The 17,946-nt window shown below is 39.9% G+C and overlaps 1 protein-coding gene and 1 long non-coding RNA gene across 2 annotated transcripts in view; one reads left to right on the top strand and one right to left on the bottom strand.

Annotated features, from left to right (window-relative positions):
- The window catches only part of LOC6557722 (adenylate cyclase type 6), a 30,361-nt gene extending 14,072 nt beyond the window's left edge, over positions 1–16,289 (bottom strand). Inside the window, exons 1-9 of the mRNA XM_032738495.2 lie at positions 16,255–16,289; positions 6,658–6,880; positions 6,312–6,599; positions 4,961–5,072; positions 3,454–3,602; positions 2,732–3,195; positions 1,097–1,476; positions 847–967; positions 253–475 (exon numbers count right to left, since the gene is read on the bottom strand). Coding sequence (XP_032594386.1) covers positions 253–475; positions 847–967; positions 1,097–1,476; positions 2,732–3,195; positions 3,454–3,602; positions 4,961–5,072; positions 6,312–6,599; positions 6,658–6,855 — 1,935 coding nt within the window. The 5' untranslated portion in view covers positions 6,856–6,880; positions 16,255–16,289. The remainder of the gene's footprint in view (positions 1–252; positions 476–846; positions 968–1,096; positions 1,477–2,731; positions 3,196–3,453; positions 3,603–4,960; positions 5,073–6,311; positions 6,600–6,657; positions 6,881–16,254) is intronic.
- Positions 8,672–9,898, top strand: LOC122322556. Its single transcript, XR_006246689.1, has 3 exons — positions 8,672–8,706; positions 8,775–8,912; positions 9,323–9,898. It is a non-coding gene; the product is annotated as an uncharacterized LOC122322556 (long non-coding RNA).
- Positions 16,290–17,946: the final 1,657 nt, after the last annotated feature.

Here is a 17,946-nt window from a genome sequence, read left to right as displayed (position 1 = left end):
GTAGTTCAAAATATCTTTCAGCACTTTCATTACTTTAATTTTCGAACGAACATTTTATTAAAGGACTCGTCCTTAATATTTGACTGCCACGCCCTTACGCACGCGAACGCCCTTTTGTGGCTTTTGTTTGTGCCGCGAGCTGCAGAACCTGTTGATAGATGTCACCACTCACATGATTTGTGGCAGCCACAAACAATAAAAACAGCTGCAACAATAACAACATGGTGTACAACTAGACATTGTTCCATTTACCTCCTGCCACAGTTGCGATGATTGCGTTGGCGGCATCGTTTCCGTTGCCTGCAGCATTTGCTGCAGCTCCTTATCCAGTGTGTACTGTGTGTGGAGACAGGTGTACAAGTGCGTGCCACTGAGCAGCATGCCACCGATGAGAGACTCACGCAAACGCAGCGGCAACATCGTGTATGTCATGTAGATGAGGACAATGCAACAAGCACTGCCATTGAAGCACTTGCTGTTGTTTGTTGTACAAAAAAGAGCATTAGTTAAATATATTAAACAGCTTTTCCCGACCCATTCCCATATCCATGCCTTCACCTGCCACAGCTTTCTATTCATTATATTTGCAAACTGAAAGCAGTTGCTTCGGCATTGTTATCATCTATTTTTGGCCTGAACGCAATTAGCCAGCAACAGCTGAAGCCATGATTAATTCTCTGCTGACAGGCAACAGCTGTGTAAGCCAACTTTAACTGGACACTGAGAAAATTTGCCACAAAATATGCTACAAACTGAGTACAAATATTTGCAAATCTGCTTGTTGAATATTATTAATGGGACTCATTTCTTATTTAACCCACAAGCTGCTTTTTTGAGTGTACAAACCTCGGTTGCATGGCATAGCTAACAGCAATTTCAATGGCCAGAAACGTGCCCAATATGACGTAGGAGACGAGCACCAGAATGATTTCATTCATCGCAGGCTTTGAAAGGATGCACAGCAGGACTGCAGGCAAAAATAAAAAATAAAAAAAACGAAGAAGAAAAGAGAAACAGTTGCACAATTAAAAGCAAGTGGTGCAAAATTGACAACAATTTGTGGCATCAAAGTTTGTTCAAGTGGAGCTGTACTCACATGCATAGACAATGCCACAGATTAGCATGACAATGAGAAAAACCAGGACAGACTCATCGATTTGCGTCATCATCGTGTAGAGAGCATACGAGTAATGCGATGAACCATTCCGATTATCGGCCAAGTCAAATAGCACCGTCTCCTGTTGCTCCCATTGCTGCTCCTTCTGGTCCTGCAACGTGGCATTGACAACGTCATCAATCGGCGTCCGGGTGAACACTTCATCACGTTTCTGCTGGCGGTTAGCGAAAGACAAACGTGGATCCGTAAAGCGTTTAATGCCATCATCTAAATCGACATCAAATTCAGCTACGGCTGCTGCCACATCCGGCTGGCCAATGTCAACAATCAGTTTATGCGGCTCAGTGGCACGTTTGTATCTGAAAGGTGGGTGCAGGGTTGGAAGGGGTAGAGACGGTTGTAAGTTCGAAGTGAATACTAAAACAATTTCGATACGCATATATATGTCAATAAGTCGGGCATTAGCTCAGCCTAACTCAATGCACACAACACACACACACACACACACACACGCACACACACAGACACTATCCATCTTGACGGCATAAATATGAAAATAAATCGAAATCGAAAACGTAAACGTAAATGAAATGTAAATGCAAATGGAAATTCCTTGGCACAAATGCGGTCCAAGGATCTCTCCCTCTCTCTCTCTCTCGCTCTCTCTTTTCGCTTTATTGATGTATTTGTTGACTTGTTTATTGCTTTAGCTGGGTGCGAGAAATATGCGAGAGCTCTTTGTGTTTATGTTGCCAATTTCTGGTCTTACTTGCATGCGATTTGTTTATTGCCAAATTGTTGTATTCTAATTTTAACTTCAAAAACAATTTGTGGCAGGCAAAGCATACTTTTATGGGCCTCCTCAGATGGAATACGTAACGACAAGCGTTGGCCCAAGGGGACGTATGCGTAATGCGTGTTGTAAAATCAGGACAGGGAAAACAGCTCGCCAACAGCCTTCCTGTTCACCAGTTGCTGTGGTTGTTCTTGTTGTTGTGTTTATTGTTTGCATAACCTGCCTGTCAAAACGGCAAACTGAACCACCAACAACTCTGTAAGTAAGCCCAGTTCCTGTTACCAGTTGCGGATGCGGCTGTTCACCAGTGTTGCCAACTTCAGATTATATATATAACTACTAAAACAATAGCAAAATAAAACTAGAGACTACCCTTAAAAAGTACAGATGACTTAGAATTTCCCATTGCCTAATCTCTTCCAGAAATGAATCGATTTTTAAACTATCTCTGTAATCATGATTACCAGTTGCAACTGGAAAATATAACTAGAGTCCAGTCTTAAAGCTTAGATGAGTTCAAATACCCCATTACAATAACCTAACCTGATGCTGTCAGAGATAAACCGATTATTAAAAACAATACCTATAGTTATGGTTGGGCTGCCAAATGAAAATATTATTTAAGAGCACAATTTCCGGTTCGGATTAAATTGAAATTGTTATCCAACATAAATCGCATATGTGCTGTATATATATTATATATATTATATATATATTATTTAAGATAAGTCAGCATCAGTTTTATTGAGCTGACGTCTGATTAAAATTGTTTTAAATTGGCAAAGTTTGGCAGCACTTTACTGGATCCTGGTACTCACCTGGCCCGATGCTGTTTGTGTTGCGGCTTGTAGCGATGCTTGTGCAGGCGGCGTCGATAATGTTTCCGTTTCTGCCTGCGTCCGCCCGGCTCCCAGTTGGATGCCACCACATCCAGCCGCTGGGATGCATTAACGTTGCGGCCACTCCGCTCAATGCCATTTACAGTTGGTGTTGGGTTCGGCGTTGCCAGCATTGTTGCAACGAACACCGCAGATTGATTGAGGGTCGACGTAAAGTGCGTTACGTTCTCGTTGGTTGCAGTTGCATTGTCTGCTAACGAGAGGCGCTCCAAAGTAGTTGCCGTTGCAACAGTTGATGCCGCAAGGTTGCGACGCAGCTGCAGCGTGGTGAAGACAATGTGAGTGCAGGATAATGCCAGAATCAGTGTCAGCAGCAGCGCCAGAATGTGCGTCGTATTACTTTGATTCATGCGCAGAAAATAACGCTGATATAGCATTTCCACCTGGCAAAAATTTAGCAAATAAACGAAAATAAATGAAAAAAAACGACTTAAGGTAAATTGTCCAACGTAGGTGAAAAATGAAATTGAAATCTGCTCCACGAGATTTTCGCACTCAACCCGAAGCGAAAGGACGAAAACGAATGCGAATGCGAAACGACGTTAAGCCCACAATTGAGTTTTGCCATTCGACTTTGGAAGCCCAAATGAATGGAAAAAAAATACGACTAGTTGAAAAATGAAATTAAGTAAGTAGCTTACCTGCAAATTCTTAAACTGATGCGTCGAGCACAGACGCAGAATAATGCGATTTAAGCGATACCAGAACGACAAACTTGGACTAGCTGCCTGAGTGCCCGTCGTGCTCGGATTGTTTGCCTCCAAATTGCTGCGTCCATCGGCGCCATCAGCTACATTTTACGTTGCGCAAAGTGATGCAGATAATAATTGTTACAATTCTTATAAACGTAGACTGAATGTCAGAGGTGAAAAGCAGCATTAAATGCTACCTTACACTTACAGAGCACAGTATATATCAAGTGAAGCGCAGACGTTATCGAACTGAGATTGAAATGCTTGTTTAGATAGATACAAAGATATTTTGAAGGACAATGTGTCCTTGAATTTACAACTAAGATTGCCTGTAGTTATTTCCGAGATAAAATGCCAGGACCAGCCTGAAAACCAATTTTACATTTGGAGAGAACATTGTACTCAAATCAAGTAGAAACAAATAGTTTGTAATTAGACAGTTGAATAACAAATTGTGCTTGAATTTATAACTAAGATTTATATCCAAGTACATCGAATGTAAATATTGAGAACTGGTAAGCAGATAAGATGCCAAAAACAAGCATGAAATTCTATTTGTTTATGCATATTAGTAAAATATACAAAATTCAAACTCAATTTGATAACAGACTGAAGTTGAAGGGTGGTCGAAATGCATTTCACAGTTAATACTAAGGTTAAACCATTAACACATGAGAGCTTTGTATTGCATTTGGTGTGCTTTAATGTATGAAAATTGTATTTGCAACTTGTGGCTGCCACACGCACACGCACTCACATCCTGATACGGATGGCATTCGCTTATCGCATGATTTTCCTTCGATTTGTTCACATTGTTATTGCTGTTGTTGTCGTTATATAAACTCGTTTCGAATGCAACACACAATTCGCATAAAATGTTGTAAAATCGCTCAAGTGACCCGCATAAAACCGCACAGCATAACACAACAATAACAATTCTGTGTTGGGTCACCACCAGCATATGAAATAGATGGTTATTATTTCGACTTTTTTTATATTATTTTGTTCTCTTTTTTTCTCGGTGTACTCGCATGCATCAATAAATAAATGCCGAACGTGATTATGTAAATTTCTATTGAAATTGGAGAGCTCATTCTACCCATTCTTGCAATGTGATTGGTGTATGGGACTTCGTAGAAAATATATATTTATGTCATCTATATTAGATATTGAACAGGCAGTCAAGGCAACCAACAGGTAAAGAGGTGCTTAAGAAGTAGAGTAGAGGTATTCAAGTGAAGCTGGGGCCTCATCAAATTCGATATGACAATGACAATCAACTTGTGACATTTGAGTGAAATCTTCTTCTATCGGGAACAACTGCTTCGCTTTTCCCTTGCCAGCAGCCACGTGTTGGCATTTTTATTAGCCATGTTCTGGTGTCCTTTTCAGAGCTGCCCGTCCATTACATGCTAAAGATTACGTTACAATATGGTTGTTGTTCATGTTCACTCACATTGCTGTAGCAGCTGTGCCTCATCGCGTTGATAGATCATCGGACTGTGGCAGGTGGAACTCGAGTTGGTCGAATCAATCGATTCATCGATGTTACAGCGTGTGATGCCGGCCTGTAAAGGGAGTGATAATTTGGTTTACTACATATATTAAGTATAAGTCTGATTAAGAGTGATAATTTTGAATATTATATTTATGAAATATCGTATCGTTAATTGGCTCGCACATTATAATACCTCGATTACAGAGCTCATTTTGGTTCATCAATAAATATTTCTAGTTTGTGTAAGCCTCCATCAAACCTGATCTGATTTTTATCGGGTTGAGGGTTGCTATGCCTGCCGAGCTTATACATGTTTCCCGAAGATATTTCATCTTTTTCTGTGTGACTCATTTTCACGAAATTGATAGATGCCGCTACTGATTACATCTAGTTTAGCTAGGTCTTTTTAGTCTAGAGTCCCTTGTCAAGGGACTTGTAATGAATCCGAATCCAAATATAGTGACGTATAAAAATAATAAAATATTTCAACTGAAACCGCTAAAGACTTAATTACATGATAAAAACATTGTAATCGACTATTATGTGGTTTTTATACAAATATTAAGTATACGCACAGATGAATTTAAAGAACAGTGCAAGTTGTTTAAATTCATATTCCGTACTCGCGACTGCTTTGTTTATATTTTAGTATTCCGCACGGTATCTTTAAACAAATTGCCACACATTATCGAGCCACGCCCACTTCGCCCACTCAATGGCCACAAGTTCGCTTCTCGCTTTTTGTGCCATAAACTTTTTTCAATTGACTCTCAGCACACCGACTGGCGAGCAGCGAGTGTGTATTTGACTTTACACACACACACACACACACACATACACTCACACACAGATAGACAGTGTTGTAAAGTGGCCCCTAGTGCATGCATACAATATTTGCATGTGTGTACGTGTGTGTGTGTGAGTATGCAACAAGGCACGTTGCTTGTTAGCTGCCACAAAAGGTGTTCAAGTATTTTTGTCAAGCGACTTGCTTGCAGCAGCAACAACTTAAATTTTTTTGCTCAACCTTTGGCTTAAATGGCTTCGTCTCAATTTATGCTAATATTGAGCTGGCTTTTTGCCCTCAAATTGTATTTTAATTTGGCAATCCCGTCGCTTGCGCTCCCGCTGTTTATAACCAAATCGAATTAAATATTTAAATCGCAGCAGCTCCTCAGCCTGTCCATTAGGAGCGCAAATTAATTGATGCCAATAACAGTCTCAGTTCAAGTCCCAGTCCCAGTCCCAGTCCCTGTTCTCCCTTACCAATTCCCATCTCCTTCAGGCTGAAACCCTAATGAATGCTTACCGCAATCAGGCTGCTGCTCACCATCGCCTTGCCTCCCTTGGCGCTGGTATTGAAATGTTCGATTACCTCCCAATTCGATTTCTTTGGCGTCGACGGTTGGGTGAGCAACTGCGGCTGTCCGGATGGCGAACCAGCTGCCGATGAGTGTCCAGGTACATGCAATTCCATGGAGGCTTGCCTACTGCTGCTACCCGCTTGCTTCAGCGATGCGGAGCGACTGAAGAACTTGCGATGCTTGCCGCCGGCACCAGCAGCGATACCAGCTCCAGCTGCACCTACTCCAGGCTCCTGCAAGTGGTTAGTGTTTAGTGCTTTGCTTGTGTGATTGGACCAATTTGCTGCTTACCTCCTTGCTGGCAGACTGTCCTGCCCCATGTCGCATGCCACGCAATGACAGCCGTTTGGACCAATCCCTTTTCTGGCTTTCCGATGACAGCGACCGAAAGATGTGCGTTGTGGTGGTCGTGCTGGTGCTGGTGCTGGGGGTGATGGTGGTGCTGGTGGTGCCACTGCCAGTGATGGTGGCATTGCCTGTGGCGCTCATTCTGTGGCAGCCACAACTTCAACAGCTGCAAATACACGAGACAAAGCAGCAAATAAGTAGAGTAGCTAGAGGCCTGGGGAAAATTGATTTTCATTTTACATGCTAAAAATGAAGCGCGCTAATTTCTAAACAAATTGCCAATTTTTTCTGTTTTTTTTGTTTTTGTTTTATTTTTTGGACGAGGCGACAGCGCGACTGAAATGGCATTAAAACAATAAATTCGATTTTGGGCAAGAAACGCTGTCAAAACAACAGCAAAAACAATGCAAACAACGCCCACGCGGCAAGGAGCGGAAAAACGGGCTCTGCCAATAAATATATCGCATCGCATCGTTTTCGTATCGTATCGTATCCTATCTAATGTTTTTTCGGGGCGGCCCACTTAAGTCTCACGAAATGCGCGCCAAACACGCGACGCCGTCGAGGTAGGGGTGTGGTGGGGGCAGGGTTTGGGGTTGGGGTTGGAGCTTGGGGAATTTGGCTAAAGGGAAGAACTCGACAGGTTACAGAATTTACTAGGTGAGGGAGTGGTGAGGGGTCGGTTCAAAAGTATTAACAGCAAATAGCTTTTTAAGGCACGCGGCCGGCTGAAAAATCAGGAAAACAAAGCGCTTTTGCAGCCAGCTAAAATTTTGTATAACCTATCAAACTGCTGCCAGACTGCTGAAAATTAAACTTCATTTTAAAATAAGCGCTTAAATTTTAATACCACCTCAACAACTATGGTGCTAAAATGCTTTGGCACCTTTCAAAAGGATTTTAGCTATTTTAAGCCATTTTGACAGCAAAATTACAAAAACTATTCTGTGCTTTATTATTCTTATTTTCATTATTACCCAAACTAATTAGTTATAGTTGTGCAATTCTTGCATAAGCTATCAAAAGCTTTTTAAAACCAGAGCTTAGAATGTGGATATATGGATCAACTAATTGCAACAAGTCGATATTATAGATACCATTAAAAAACTATATTTTCTGTTTGAGTAAATCAGGATGTGAAACCGTAACCGAAACGGGAACCGTAACCTTAACTTTACCAATGGAAATTCAGAACTATGCTTAAGTACCAATTGCAAAAACCGATATTACTTGTCTATATACGATTCAGTTGTTAGGCAACTAACTGGAAATGATAGTAAGAAATTATTTTGTAAAGAAGCGATTTGCCACATTCACGCAACACGATTATGCTACTACGAAAGTGAAACCTATCCAGTTATAGTTATAAAAATAAGTACTTAAGTTTCAAAATGGCATTATAAATATAAATTAACCAAGTTTATGACACTTGGCTTAGCAATCCCAAAGACAACTTGTTGCCTGAGCCCAACTAACGCTAAGCCGAAAATTCTGCGTTTTTATGACGGACGCTACAAGTTTGAGCACATTTCTATAACGACTTTGCTGAAGCGCATAACACTAAACTGTGCCACAGACAACCACAGCAATAGCAAAACACAGCAAAGCAGCAAAGAGCAACAATAACAACAGCAAACAAACAATGGAAAGGAGAAAGGCGCACAATTTTTTGGCTCCTGTCCACAGTATTGGGGCAGTTTCTTAAGGCTAGAAATTGTATTTATATATATTTTTTGGTCAGGGCGTTGCCGTTGCCGTGGCCGTTGCAGAGGGGGGCCTGTTGAGGGTTGAGTCGCAAAAGTGCCACCCGCCGGCATAAATATGTCAAAAACAAACGCGCTATAAACAAATTGTTTTGTTGCCAAAAAAAATAAAACAAAACCAAAAAAGAAGAAAGGCGAACAAGTGAAAATCGAATGGGGAAAAATCGAAAAATCGAAAAAAGGAAAAAAGACACAAACGGGCACATCATGTAGAGCAGCCCAGTAGCAGGTGCTATTATATTACAAGTACGTAAGTGTTGCTGCTCAAAAACTAACGAAAATTCGTGAAAATTGTAGATTAGTCACGGTACGAATTGGTTTTGCAACACTTGCCGGAATGCCATTCAAAGTGTTGGGTGGAAAATTTTACCACACGCCGCGCCAGACGGCCAAAAAAGAGAAAATCGAAAAAGAAACCACAGAAAGAAACAATATGTATGTATTTATCTCTAATTAAAATTGAGAGTGTTTTGGCCAACGTAGCCTATATAAACTAAATTTGAAAATAAAACACATTCATGAGAATCCGCATGGCCAAGGCCAAAGTTCATAAATATGTTATATAAAATTGACCAATTAAAATTCAGATTTCTGCTTTGTTCAAAACAATTTAACAAGCACAAGTAGAAAATGAAAATCTTCAATTAAAATATGCCAAGAAGTTCGTTCAAAAATTAATAAAATGTAAATGGATACGAAAACGTGTGTCGTGAAAAGCTCTCGAGCTAAATATTTAATATTGTCGAATCAAATATGCAAAAATGGAAGCTTATAGCCTTAAGATTTCCTGACACTTTTGAGCTATGTTTTCTATTTTATTTATTTATTTTTTTTTTATGTGCTAGTTGTGCAGCTCTGGGGAATTTGGCTGCCAAAATGCATGCACGAGTGCCTCGCAAGCTTGGCCGAGACGGCGGAAACACAGTAAAAAGGAAAGGAACTCAGAAGCTGCCACTTTTGTGTGCCATATGCAAAATGGGCAGCAAACTGCTTGAAGAGTGCAGACATCCGCATGGCAACTAGTTGGCAGTTGATGGTAGTTGGTTTTTTAATATTTTCTTTTTGCTTTTCTTTCTTTCCGACTGCTGCGTGTTGCCTGTTGCTATAAGCCATCAGTGTCATCCGTTAGCATCAAATCCTGAGCTCTGGACTTGGGAAACAAAATTCTGCGAAGCTTTTTAACATAATCGCAACTCAAGCTCAGCACTCACGAAATCAAGCAGCTGATTTAATTAGCCAAGCTACGTCAATAGGTAACAATCAAATGGGATTCACTTAGCTGATAGACTAACAGATTGCCTGCAAACTAAAACGTATGTCAATTAAAATCAACTAAACTGAACTCTGTCAATTCAAATATCTTATCTATCTTCAACTATCTTAATGTCAGTTCTGAAATAAATATTATTGTTACTCCCCTATCATATATATATTATATATCAGATATTGGATGTCAAGCTGAAGCGTATTTAGTTTTCGGTTCATAAAAAAAGGTTTCGACTCTTTGTCATTGTCTTTCTCTCGCACTTAACTAGTCCTTGTTTTACCCACTTCATTACACTTCGTTACAGGGCATAAGAAGTGGATTTAAAACTTGTTAAAGGCGCTAGCAAACGAGGTGTGGGAGTATACCCACTGTCAAGGATCTCTCCTGCGCTCCTTCCCTAACCCCATCCACACAGCGTGTTAATCAATGTCAGGCACGCTTCTCAAACCACGAGGAACTGCGAACTGCGACCCAGGTAGAAAGTAGGTGTATATGCATAGCGGCAGTCTTGCATAGTAAGAGTTCAATAGCAATTCATTAGATTAATAGCGCTAATGGGCTGGTAAATATTGTGGCTGTTACAACAACCACAACAAGCGGAATAGCGAAAAACTTTGACACGCCGCGCCAAAAAATTAATAACACAAAACAAATTCGATAAGCGGCAGAAATTAATGAGGCCAGCAACGAGTAGCAGCAACAGGAACGCGCAGCACGAGAAGCAGCCCCCATCAGCAACAGTCAGCCCACCCACCCCCAGCCAACACCCACCCACTCTCGTTGTCCCACTCCACCACCCACGCTGTTCTCATGCATATTCATTCATTAACTTGGCAAAGGCAGCTGCTGGCATTTTTCAGCCACTCACAAACCTAAACCCTTCCCTCGCCTCTGTATATGTTGTACAACTTGTCTATATATAGTATGGGGAAGTCAGCAGCAAGTTTCTATATTTGTAGCAATTGTTGCTGCTACTGCTGCTGCTGTTGTTGTTGTTGTTGCTGCTGCCACTCTGTTTATGCTGCCATGTGCTGTTGGCCTTGTTTACGCGACGTCATCTTTGTGTTTGGCTTTGTTATTTGGTATTTGGCATTTGCCATTTGGTTTTCACCTATTTGTTTGCATTACATTGACGCAAAGGTGGCAAAATTTGCAATGGAAATTAATTCATATGCGATGTGCGCGTGAAAAATGTTCTCAACTCCTACCGCCCACCCGCCCCTCCTTTTCCAGTTGTCCGTTCTAACCATCTATCATCGGAACTGTTTGTATTGCACATCCCACGGGACGTATACGCAATGTGAAGCAGAAAGAGAAACAGAAACAGAAACTTTAGGTTGTTCGGGTTCACATTTGAGTTTGGTTTCGGGCTAACTAAAAGCTTTGAGCAGCCAGCCACATCGCTGAGCACAGGAGCAAAAGCAGATGCTGCACCAAGTGAAGGATAACATAAAACTTGTTACTCATACGCACAAATGTTTCACTTCTCTTTAGGGCACACTAAAAACAGAACACAAATTTAATAGTTTGTCCAATGTAGCGAAGGGAAAATATAAAAGAGGCAGTTGGAGTTGGTGTTGGTTGCTGCATGCTAATAAATATTCTTGTTTTACGAGAGTGCAGGTTAGCTAAAATATTGTTATTGAACAGCATATAACATTGAGTTTTTTCATTGAAGTCGATTAAGCGTGTTTGCATGCATCATCAAATTGAATAAGTAATGCTCTGCTATTCATTCAGATGAAAAAGCAATTACCCAAAATTTTCTGGAACGGGCACAAATTGTCCGCGGCCATAACTTAATCAGAACTCGAATGACTTTCGCAAACATTACGCTTTTTAGTGGTCAACTGCTAAACAGCTAAAGTAAATGTATCAGAAAATATTGAATTGTATTATGTATTAAATAATACAGATATTTTCTTTGGGTTATTAAATAAGTCGTTTTAAGTTGATTTTGCTGTAAATAAAATTATGTAACATTTAATTTAAGCTTTTAATTTTATAAAAGTTTGGCTCTGAGTTTAATTAAAGTCTCCTAACTTTCTGTTTATCATGGCGTTGATGAGTTGATGAGTTTTAATTGGTCAAGTTAATTTTCTATTTTTTAGATACCCGGATATATTTCAATTACTATCGAGATTCATCTGCTTGAAACTGGGTTTCATATAATGCATATATTAAAATGATAATCTTCTGCAAGCAAGCAATTACTTAAGGCATGGCTCAAATATCCTTATGATCCTTCTTTGTCTTCATTTGCCATTGTCAAAGTCACATATATATATGAATGTAAGTGTAACTCTTGACTGTGTAACTAATTTGATTGAATTCTAATAATAAATTGAAAAGGTATCTAACAACACAACCACAATGCTCAACTAACCACACTTCTTCTGCTCGCTAGTATGAATAAGCAGAAGTGTCGGAGATTGATTCGATTAAATTGGAAATATAAGCAACGATATTTGCTTACATAAATTATAATTGATATCAACAACAGCACAGCAATTTTGTTTAGCTTACAAATGCGCTAAAGCAAATCAAGTGAGCTAATTTAAAATATATGTGTATACACACATATACACCTAAACAAGCATGTGCGTGTGTATGCCATAGAGATATGAGTGCAATAAAAAAAAGGTAAACAATTTCGACAGCCATTTATGAGTCTAATAAAAGGCAAACACACACGCTCTGCACAAAAAAAAAGCAGCAGCAACAACAAGAACAGCAGAGCAGCTGCCAATCTACGAGATGGGAGATAATATCTGAAAGCAGCTTAAGATACAGCAACAGAAGCAACTGAAGGAGCTGAAGGAGCAGCAGACCCAAAGAGCAGGATGACTTACTAATTTGTGACATGATCAAGTTAACCCAGCCCCCCAAATGACAAACAAGCGAGGCAAACAGCTCCTTCACTTGTTTAGCTATGCAGCATCAACAACTGGGTTAGGGAAGGGGGGGTTGTGTAAGTAATGGGAGGTGCAACAACAGCAGCGGAGGCAAAAGAAACTTGTCATCGTCCCTGGGGAGGTTTAAACTTAACCCCATCTGACTCTCCCTAGTAGTTATGAGTGCATTGTGCAAAAAAGCCAACAGCATTTTTTCTAGATATTTTTAATACCCTGTACATACATAGAGAAGTGCGAATGGGTATGTTGTGTGTAAGGTAAGGAATTATTTATACATCTATAAGTAGTGCCTTAAATTATCTTATCTTATCTTATCTGTAGCAATACTACAGCAGGGATCAATGCCAATGCAATCATTTTATCGTAGATTCTATTTCATTTATTTGGTTTCAAGTAGTTCCTCCTTGTTTCTGTGACAAGTCTTGTCTTAAAGTAATCTTGAACCTTGACAAAATATCACTTTAAATCTATATCAAAATCAGTTCAACTCTTTCCTCTTTTTGAATGGGTATGTAAGCAGTCGAGCATTCTTGCCTTTTCCACTCTTGCCTCTTTTGTATGGCTGTTTGTTGTGGCTGCCTCTGAGCTGTGGACGTTGCTTTGGGTCTTGTTCATTGTTTTCTTGTTTTCGGTTGCATTGGTTTGCTGCTGCTTTGGTAAGTCCTTTATACGTTGTGCTGGCATATGTACTGCCAGTGCAGCTCCAGCCTGAAGTCAATTTGGCTCAAGCCTCAACTGGATAGAGAGAGAGAAGGAGGGACTGAGTCCTGCTGCAACTACAGCTAAGCAGCAAAAGCAAACGTTTATGTGCTGCTGCAAGATACAGCAATTTAATTAAAATTATGCAGCCCCAGGTTGGGCTCTTCCCCTGCGCCAAGCTCCTCATCCACACAGCAGTGCTTAAGTGCACACACTGGCCGTCAATGAGTGCCTTGAGGCATAGGCTGACACTGAGCAACTGCCACTGCTAGCTAGACAGAGAGAAGTGGGAGAAAGTGGTAGAGAGGGAGGGAGGGAGGGATAGAGAGGATTGTAGCAAGGTCCTGAGCCAGTGACTTGGCCATGTCAAGAGTGCTACTGATTTGGCAGTCGGCCAGCAGAGACGCCACAGTTCCAAGTTGAAGGCAGCCCACATTGATTTTTCCTTTCAGCAAATTTGCACATTTTCCAAATGCATTTAATACTCGTCTCCGCATGACAACTAACCCATCAACTGATTCGCAGCTGACCCACTGGCGGAGCAATCGCACTCATTTCATTGCATTGCATTCATGGCCTGAATGCCAAGTAAAATCTGTACAAACAAACAAACAAAATGTTGTGGTTCATTTCGTTTTGTGTTAAATTTGTGCGAATTTATATTGACTGCATCGTTGTGGCAACAACTAGTTTTATTTTCGATTTTTCGATTGCATTTTACAGCTTCGATTCGATCACGTACCGCTGGAAGTTCAAGGACTCGCTGTGGCTACTCCACGTGGCGAGATGTGTCAAAGACATGCCCAAAGAAATTAAGACGGTGGCCGGGATTAGTGGCCCCAAAGAATACCGAACATATTGGCTGAGTGCGCAGACTGAAACTGAAATGTATTTTTACCCAGCGACTGCGTTTCACATCGGCGCGTGTCCTGCGTGGCAAATGTATTTCAGCTTACCCTCCCTTTCCCTCCCCCCGCCTCTCTCGCTCTCCCGCTGGCTAATGAGGCATGTCCATGTTGTCTTAGACGTGGAAAAATTCATGAATAAATTACTGCACTCAACAGCTGATTGGATTTTTGGCCCCTTTAAAAGGTTATTGAATACAACTACAACACAATTCAATTATTAATTACACAAAAAACCCAATTCTGAATACTAAGTATTCGAACATCTAATCTGTTATCATTGAGTAATGACTGTAGCTGCCACACGGCATCAATAGCAGCGGCAGCAGCAACAGCAACTAATACTAATACTAATTAGTGCTGTGTTCTGCCAAATTAGACACACAGATTAGATGGATGGGCGATGAGTGGGTGGGCTTATTGATATGAAGGAGCTGCCAACTGTAAATGTAATGAGTGATCGACTACCTAAATATCTAAGGTGAAACTCTTTGTAAATGGAATAAGAATTTAGCTATGTCATTTTAGCTTATCTTTTTTTTAGCTTGATTAGTCAAGAGTTGGTGGAAAAATGCGTAATCTTCTTTCACATAATTAAGCTCCATTTGCGAGACAATGCCATTCAGTAATAGACCTAAGAATGTTATCTTAATCTATAATTGCCTGATTTGATTACACATTCTCAACATATCGTGATTCCATTATGAGTTTACATTGTCGTTAACGCGTGAATGAATGAATGAAATTAATTAAAAGACAAAAAATTAAAGTATTGGTTAGGCTAAGAAACAAATTTAAAAATGAAAAAGTATTTAAAATCATTTAAACATAATAAATTATAAGAAATATATATTAATTAAAATATAATTCTACGGAATACGGAATACTCCATATTCAAAAATACAAGAAATGTTGATAGTGGTCACAGGCGACTTTGTGTTCAATAGTCTTAAGAGAAGAAGGGAATCAATCGAGACCAATGAATTAAAGTGAGCAGAAGTGTTTGAAACAGAATGGTTTGGAAAAACTTCTTAATTTGTGTTTGGATTTGAAGATAAAGAGAGAGTTTTAACATACTTATCAGTTTGGGAACTTTAAGTCTAATAATTATGCAAAACAAATTACATTTTATATTCATTTTTGAATAGCTCTATTTATAGGATATGCAAAGCTATTTCCGAGCTGCCTTTTCGTTATTTAAACAGATACTGTGTAAGAATTCCGATAACTTGGAACTGCCAACAGCTTTTTGCACCACAATTGTTGTAAATTAAGTTCCCAAAACTTTGAACACTACTTCCTTAACCTAGTACCCATGCTTCCAGATTGTCTACATTCTTACACAAATAGACACACACTCACACACACACACACCCACACACACACACACACACACTCACACACCTCTACATACATAGACACGTACACATGTATATAGCCCACTGAATGGCAAAATCATATAAAGCCCTAGCCAAAGTCAGCACATAAACTTTGTGTTTAACTAATTGCTGCTACAGACCGCAGTTACCACATACCTCGCCACCCTCCACCCTCCTTTCTAGCACCTGTTTTGTTGGCCTAAAGCCGCAGAATAAAAGTGTAACTTGTGCAAATGCATTTTGCTTTTTTATTAAATTTGACAGGCGCACGAAACTAATTTACTAGCTCATTACGTATACTTAATAATTTATAGCGAACTTATTAAGCATACGCAGAGCTGGCCGCAACACAGAAGCGCAGCTCAAAAGGACACACACTCTCACACACACACACCACAGCTGACATGAACAATGGCAGACAGTGAACCGCAGCAGAAGCCAGGACCAGAAAAAAAGTAGGAAGCCAACATTTTGGGGATTGGGACGCAACAAAATTAAATAATTAAGCGCTTAGTTGTTGCAGCTTATGAATAAAGCAAATCCACTCAAAAAAAAAACACCGAAACAGAGTGAATGAGTATGAGAAGTTATGTGTGTGAGGCATGAGGATACCTGTTAGTAAGTTTAACGTTGTGGCAGGTCCTGCGGCAGGTTCTATGGCAGGTTCTGTGGCAGGTCCTTCCTCTTAGTATACGTGCTTTCTGCTCCAGCTGCTTGTCGTCTGATTATTTATTTGTACATCTTGTATGCATTGTCGTAGCACACAAAATGGGGCCCTGCCACATTATGTTCGTGCAAATTAAATGCGCGTTTAAATGAAAAATATCTCAAATAATTATAATAAATACTTTTTTGTTATTGTTTTTTTTTTTCTTTTTGGCAGCGAACCCGAAAACTCTCTCGCCTTCACTTGAGTGTTTTTCTTATGTGTTGCTTCTTGTTTGTTTTCTGGTAGGCACTGTGCCGAAAAAGGTCTGCTGGCGTTACAAAAAAAATAAACTTTCCTTTCACACACATATATACACACACACACACACACACACACACAGACGTTCATGTGCACGCGGCTGGTGTAGGGGAAATTTAAATTAAACTGATTTGTTGCTGTTGTCGCTACAATTTTGCCGCTGTTTTCCTGCTGCTGATATTTCAGCTTTCAGCTTTCAGCTTGACAGCTTCGTTTTATGCCCTCGAAGTGGGTATTTTAACTTCGTGAGTGGGTGTGTAACTCCTTGAGGGAAACATCTAAGACAGCTGCCCCAGCAGGGTCAATATATTTCTCTCTAAGAAGGTTATAATGAAGTTATGCCAAAATATATAGCAGAAGAAATCAGGCCAGAGTTGTATAAAGTAAATACATGTATATTCTTGATTAGGATTAACAGTCGTATCTGGCAGCGATGACTTTCTGCGTTAAGCAACCATCAATGCAAATCGATATAAAATTTTAATTAATTTCTAAATATACGTTGGCTTATTATTGATCAAGTGTAAGCTGTGCACAAGACTAGAATGTGTTCTTTAATAATTTCCATATACTTAACAACAGGCATTAGGGTATCTACCCTCCCAGCTCCCTCGACTAGCGCATTTCGTGCTTGTTTTTGTGGTTTTCTGATGTTTTATTTTCCTTTTTCAACTTATAAATTTTCATATATTTTAAATTACGAATTGCAAATGGCAGCTGCACCAGAAGTTTAACGCATATTCAAAACAGCATTCGTGCAGAGAAGTGAAAAGTCGACAGACTCATGCAGGCTATCATTGAAGTCATGGCCTATGCATATCAATCATACGCAGTGTTGCCCGACTAACTGAGGGTAAGAGGCGGGAGGCCAACAATTATGCAAAACATATAAGTGTGTTGCTTATTAGTTTGACCCACTGTCAGTTTAAATTGCTCAGTAATCAGAGATGTGGTCGTAAAGTGGAGCCTGACACCGCATGTCCTGCAATTTGCATACAAAATGTTAAAAGTGAAAAAGCAGAAAAAAAAGAGAAAATAATGGCAGACAGTGGCAAGCGATACAAATGATTGTTTTCGCAGTTGGCTCATAAACACGCCAAACGCCCATCAATATGTGCCACGCCCGCCTAACAGTGTAGACAATCAGTAGCAAGGACTCAAAGGAAAAATCAACACAAATTGAAGTCAAATTAAAAATGCAAAAATAACAAATCAAAAGTCGCTCAATGAGTACAGCAAATTGAGGAACTGAATCAGCTTGTGGATCTGATTTCGCTTTACTGGAAATGAAGCGCAAAATTAGAAAAATATTGCAAAACAAAATAAAAAAGGAAAAT

Source organism: Drosophila grimshawi, unplaced genomic scaffold (assembly GCF_018153295.1).
Source record: "Drosophila grimshawi isolate 15287-2541.00 unplaced genomic scaffold, ASM1815329v1 contig_44, whole genome shotgun sequence".
NCBI classification, from domain to species: domain Eukaryota; kingdom Metazoa; phylum Arthropoda; class Insecta; order Diptera; family Drosophilidae; genus Drosophila; species Drosophila grimshawi.
The sequence above is the reverse complement of the archived record's forward strand: the minus strand, read 5'-3'. Positions and strand labels throughout refer to the sequence as shown.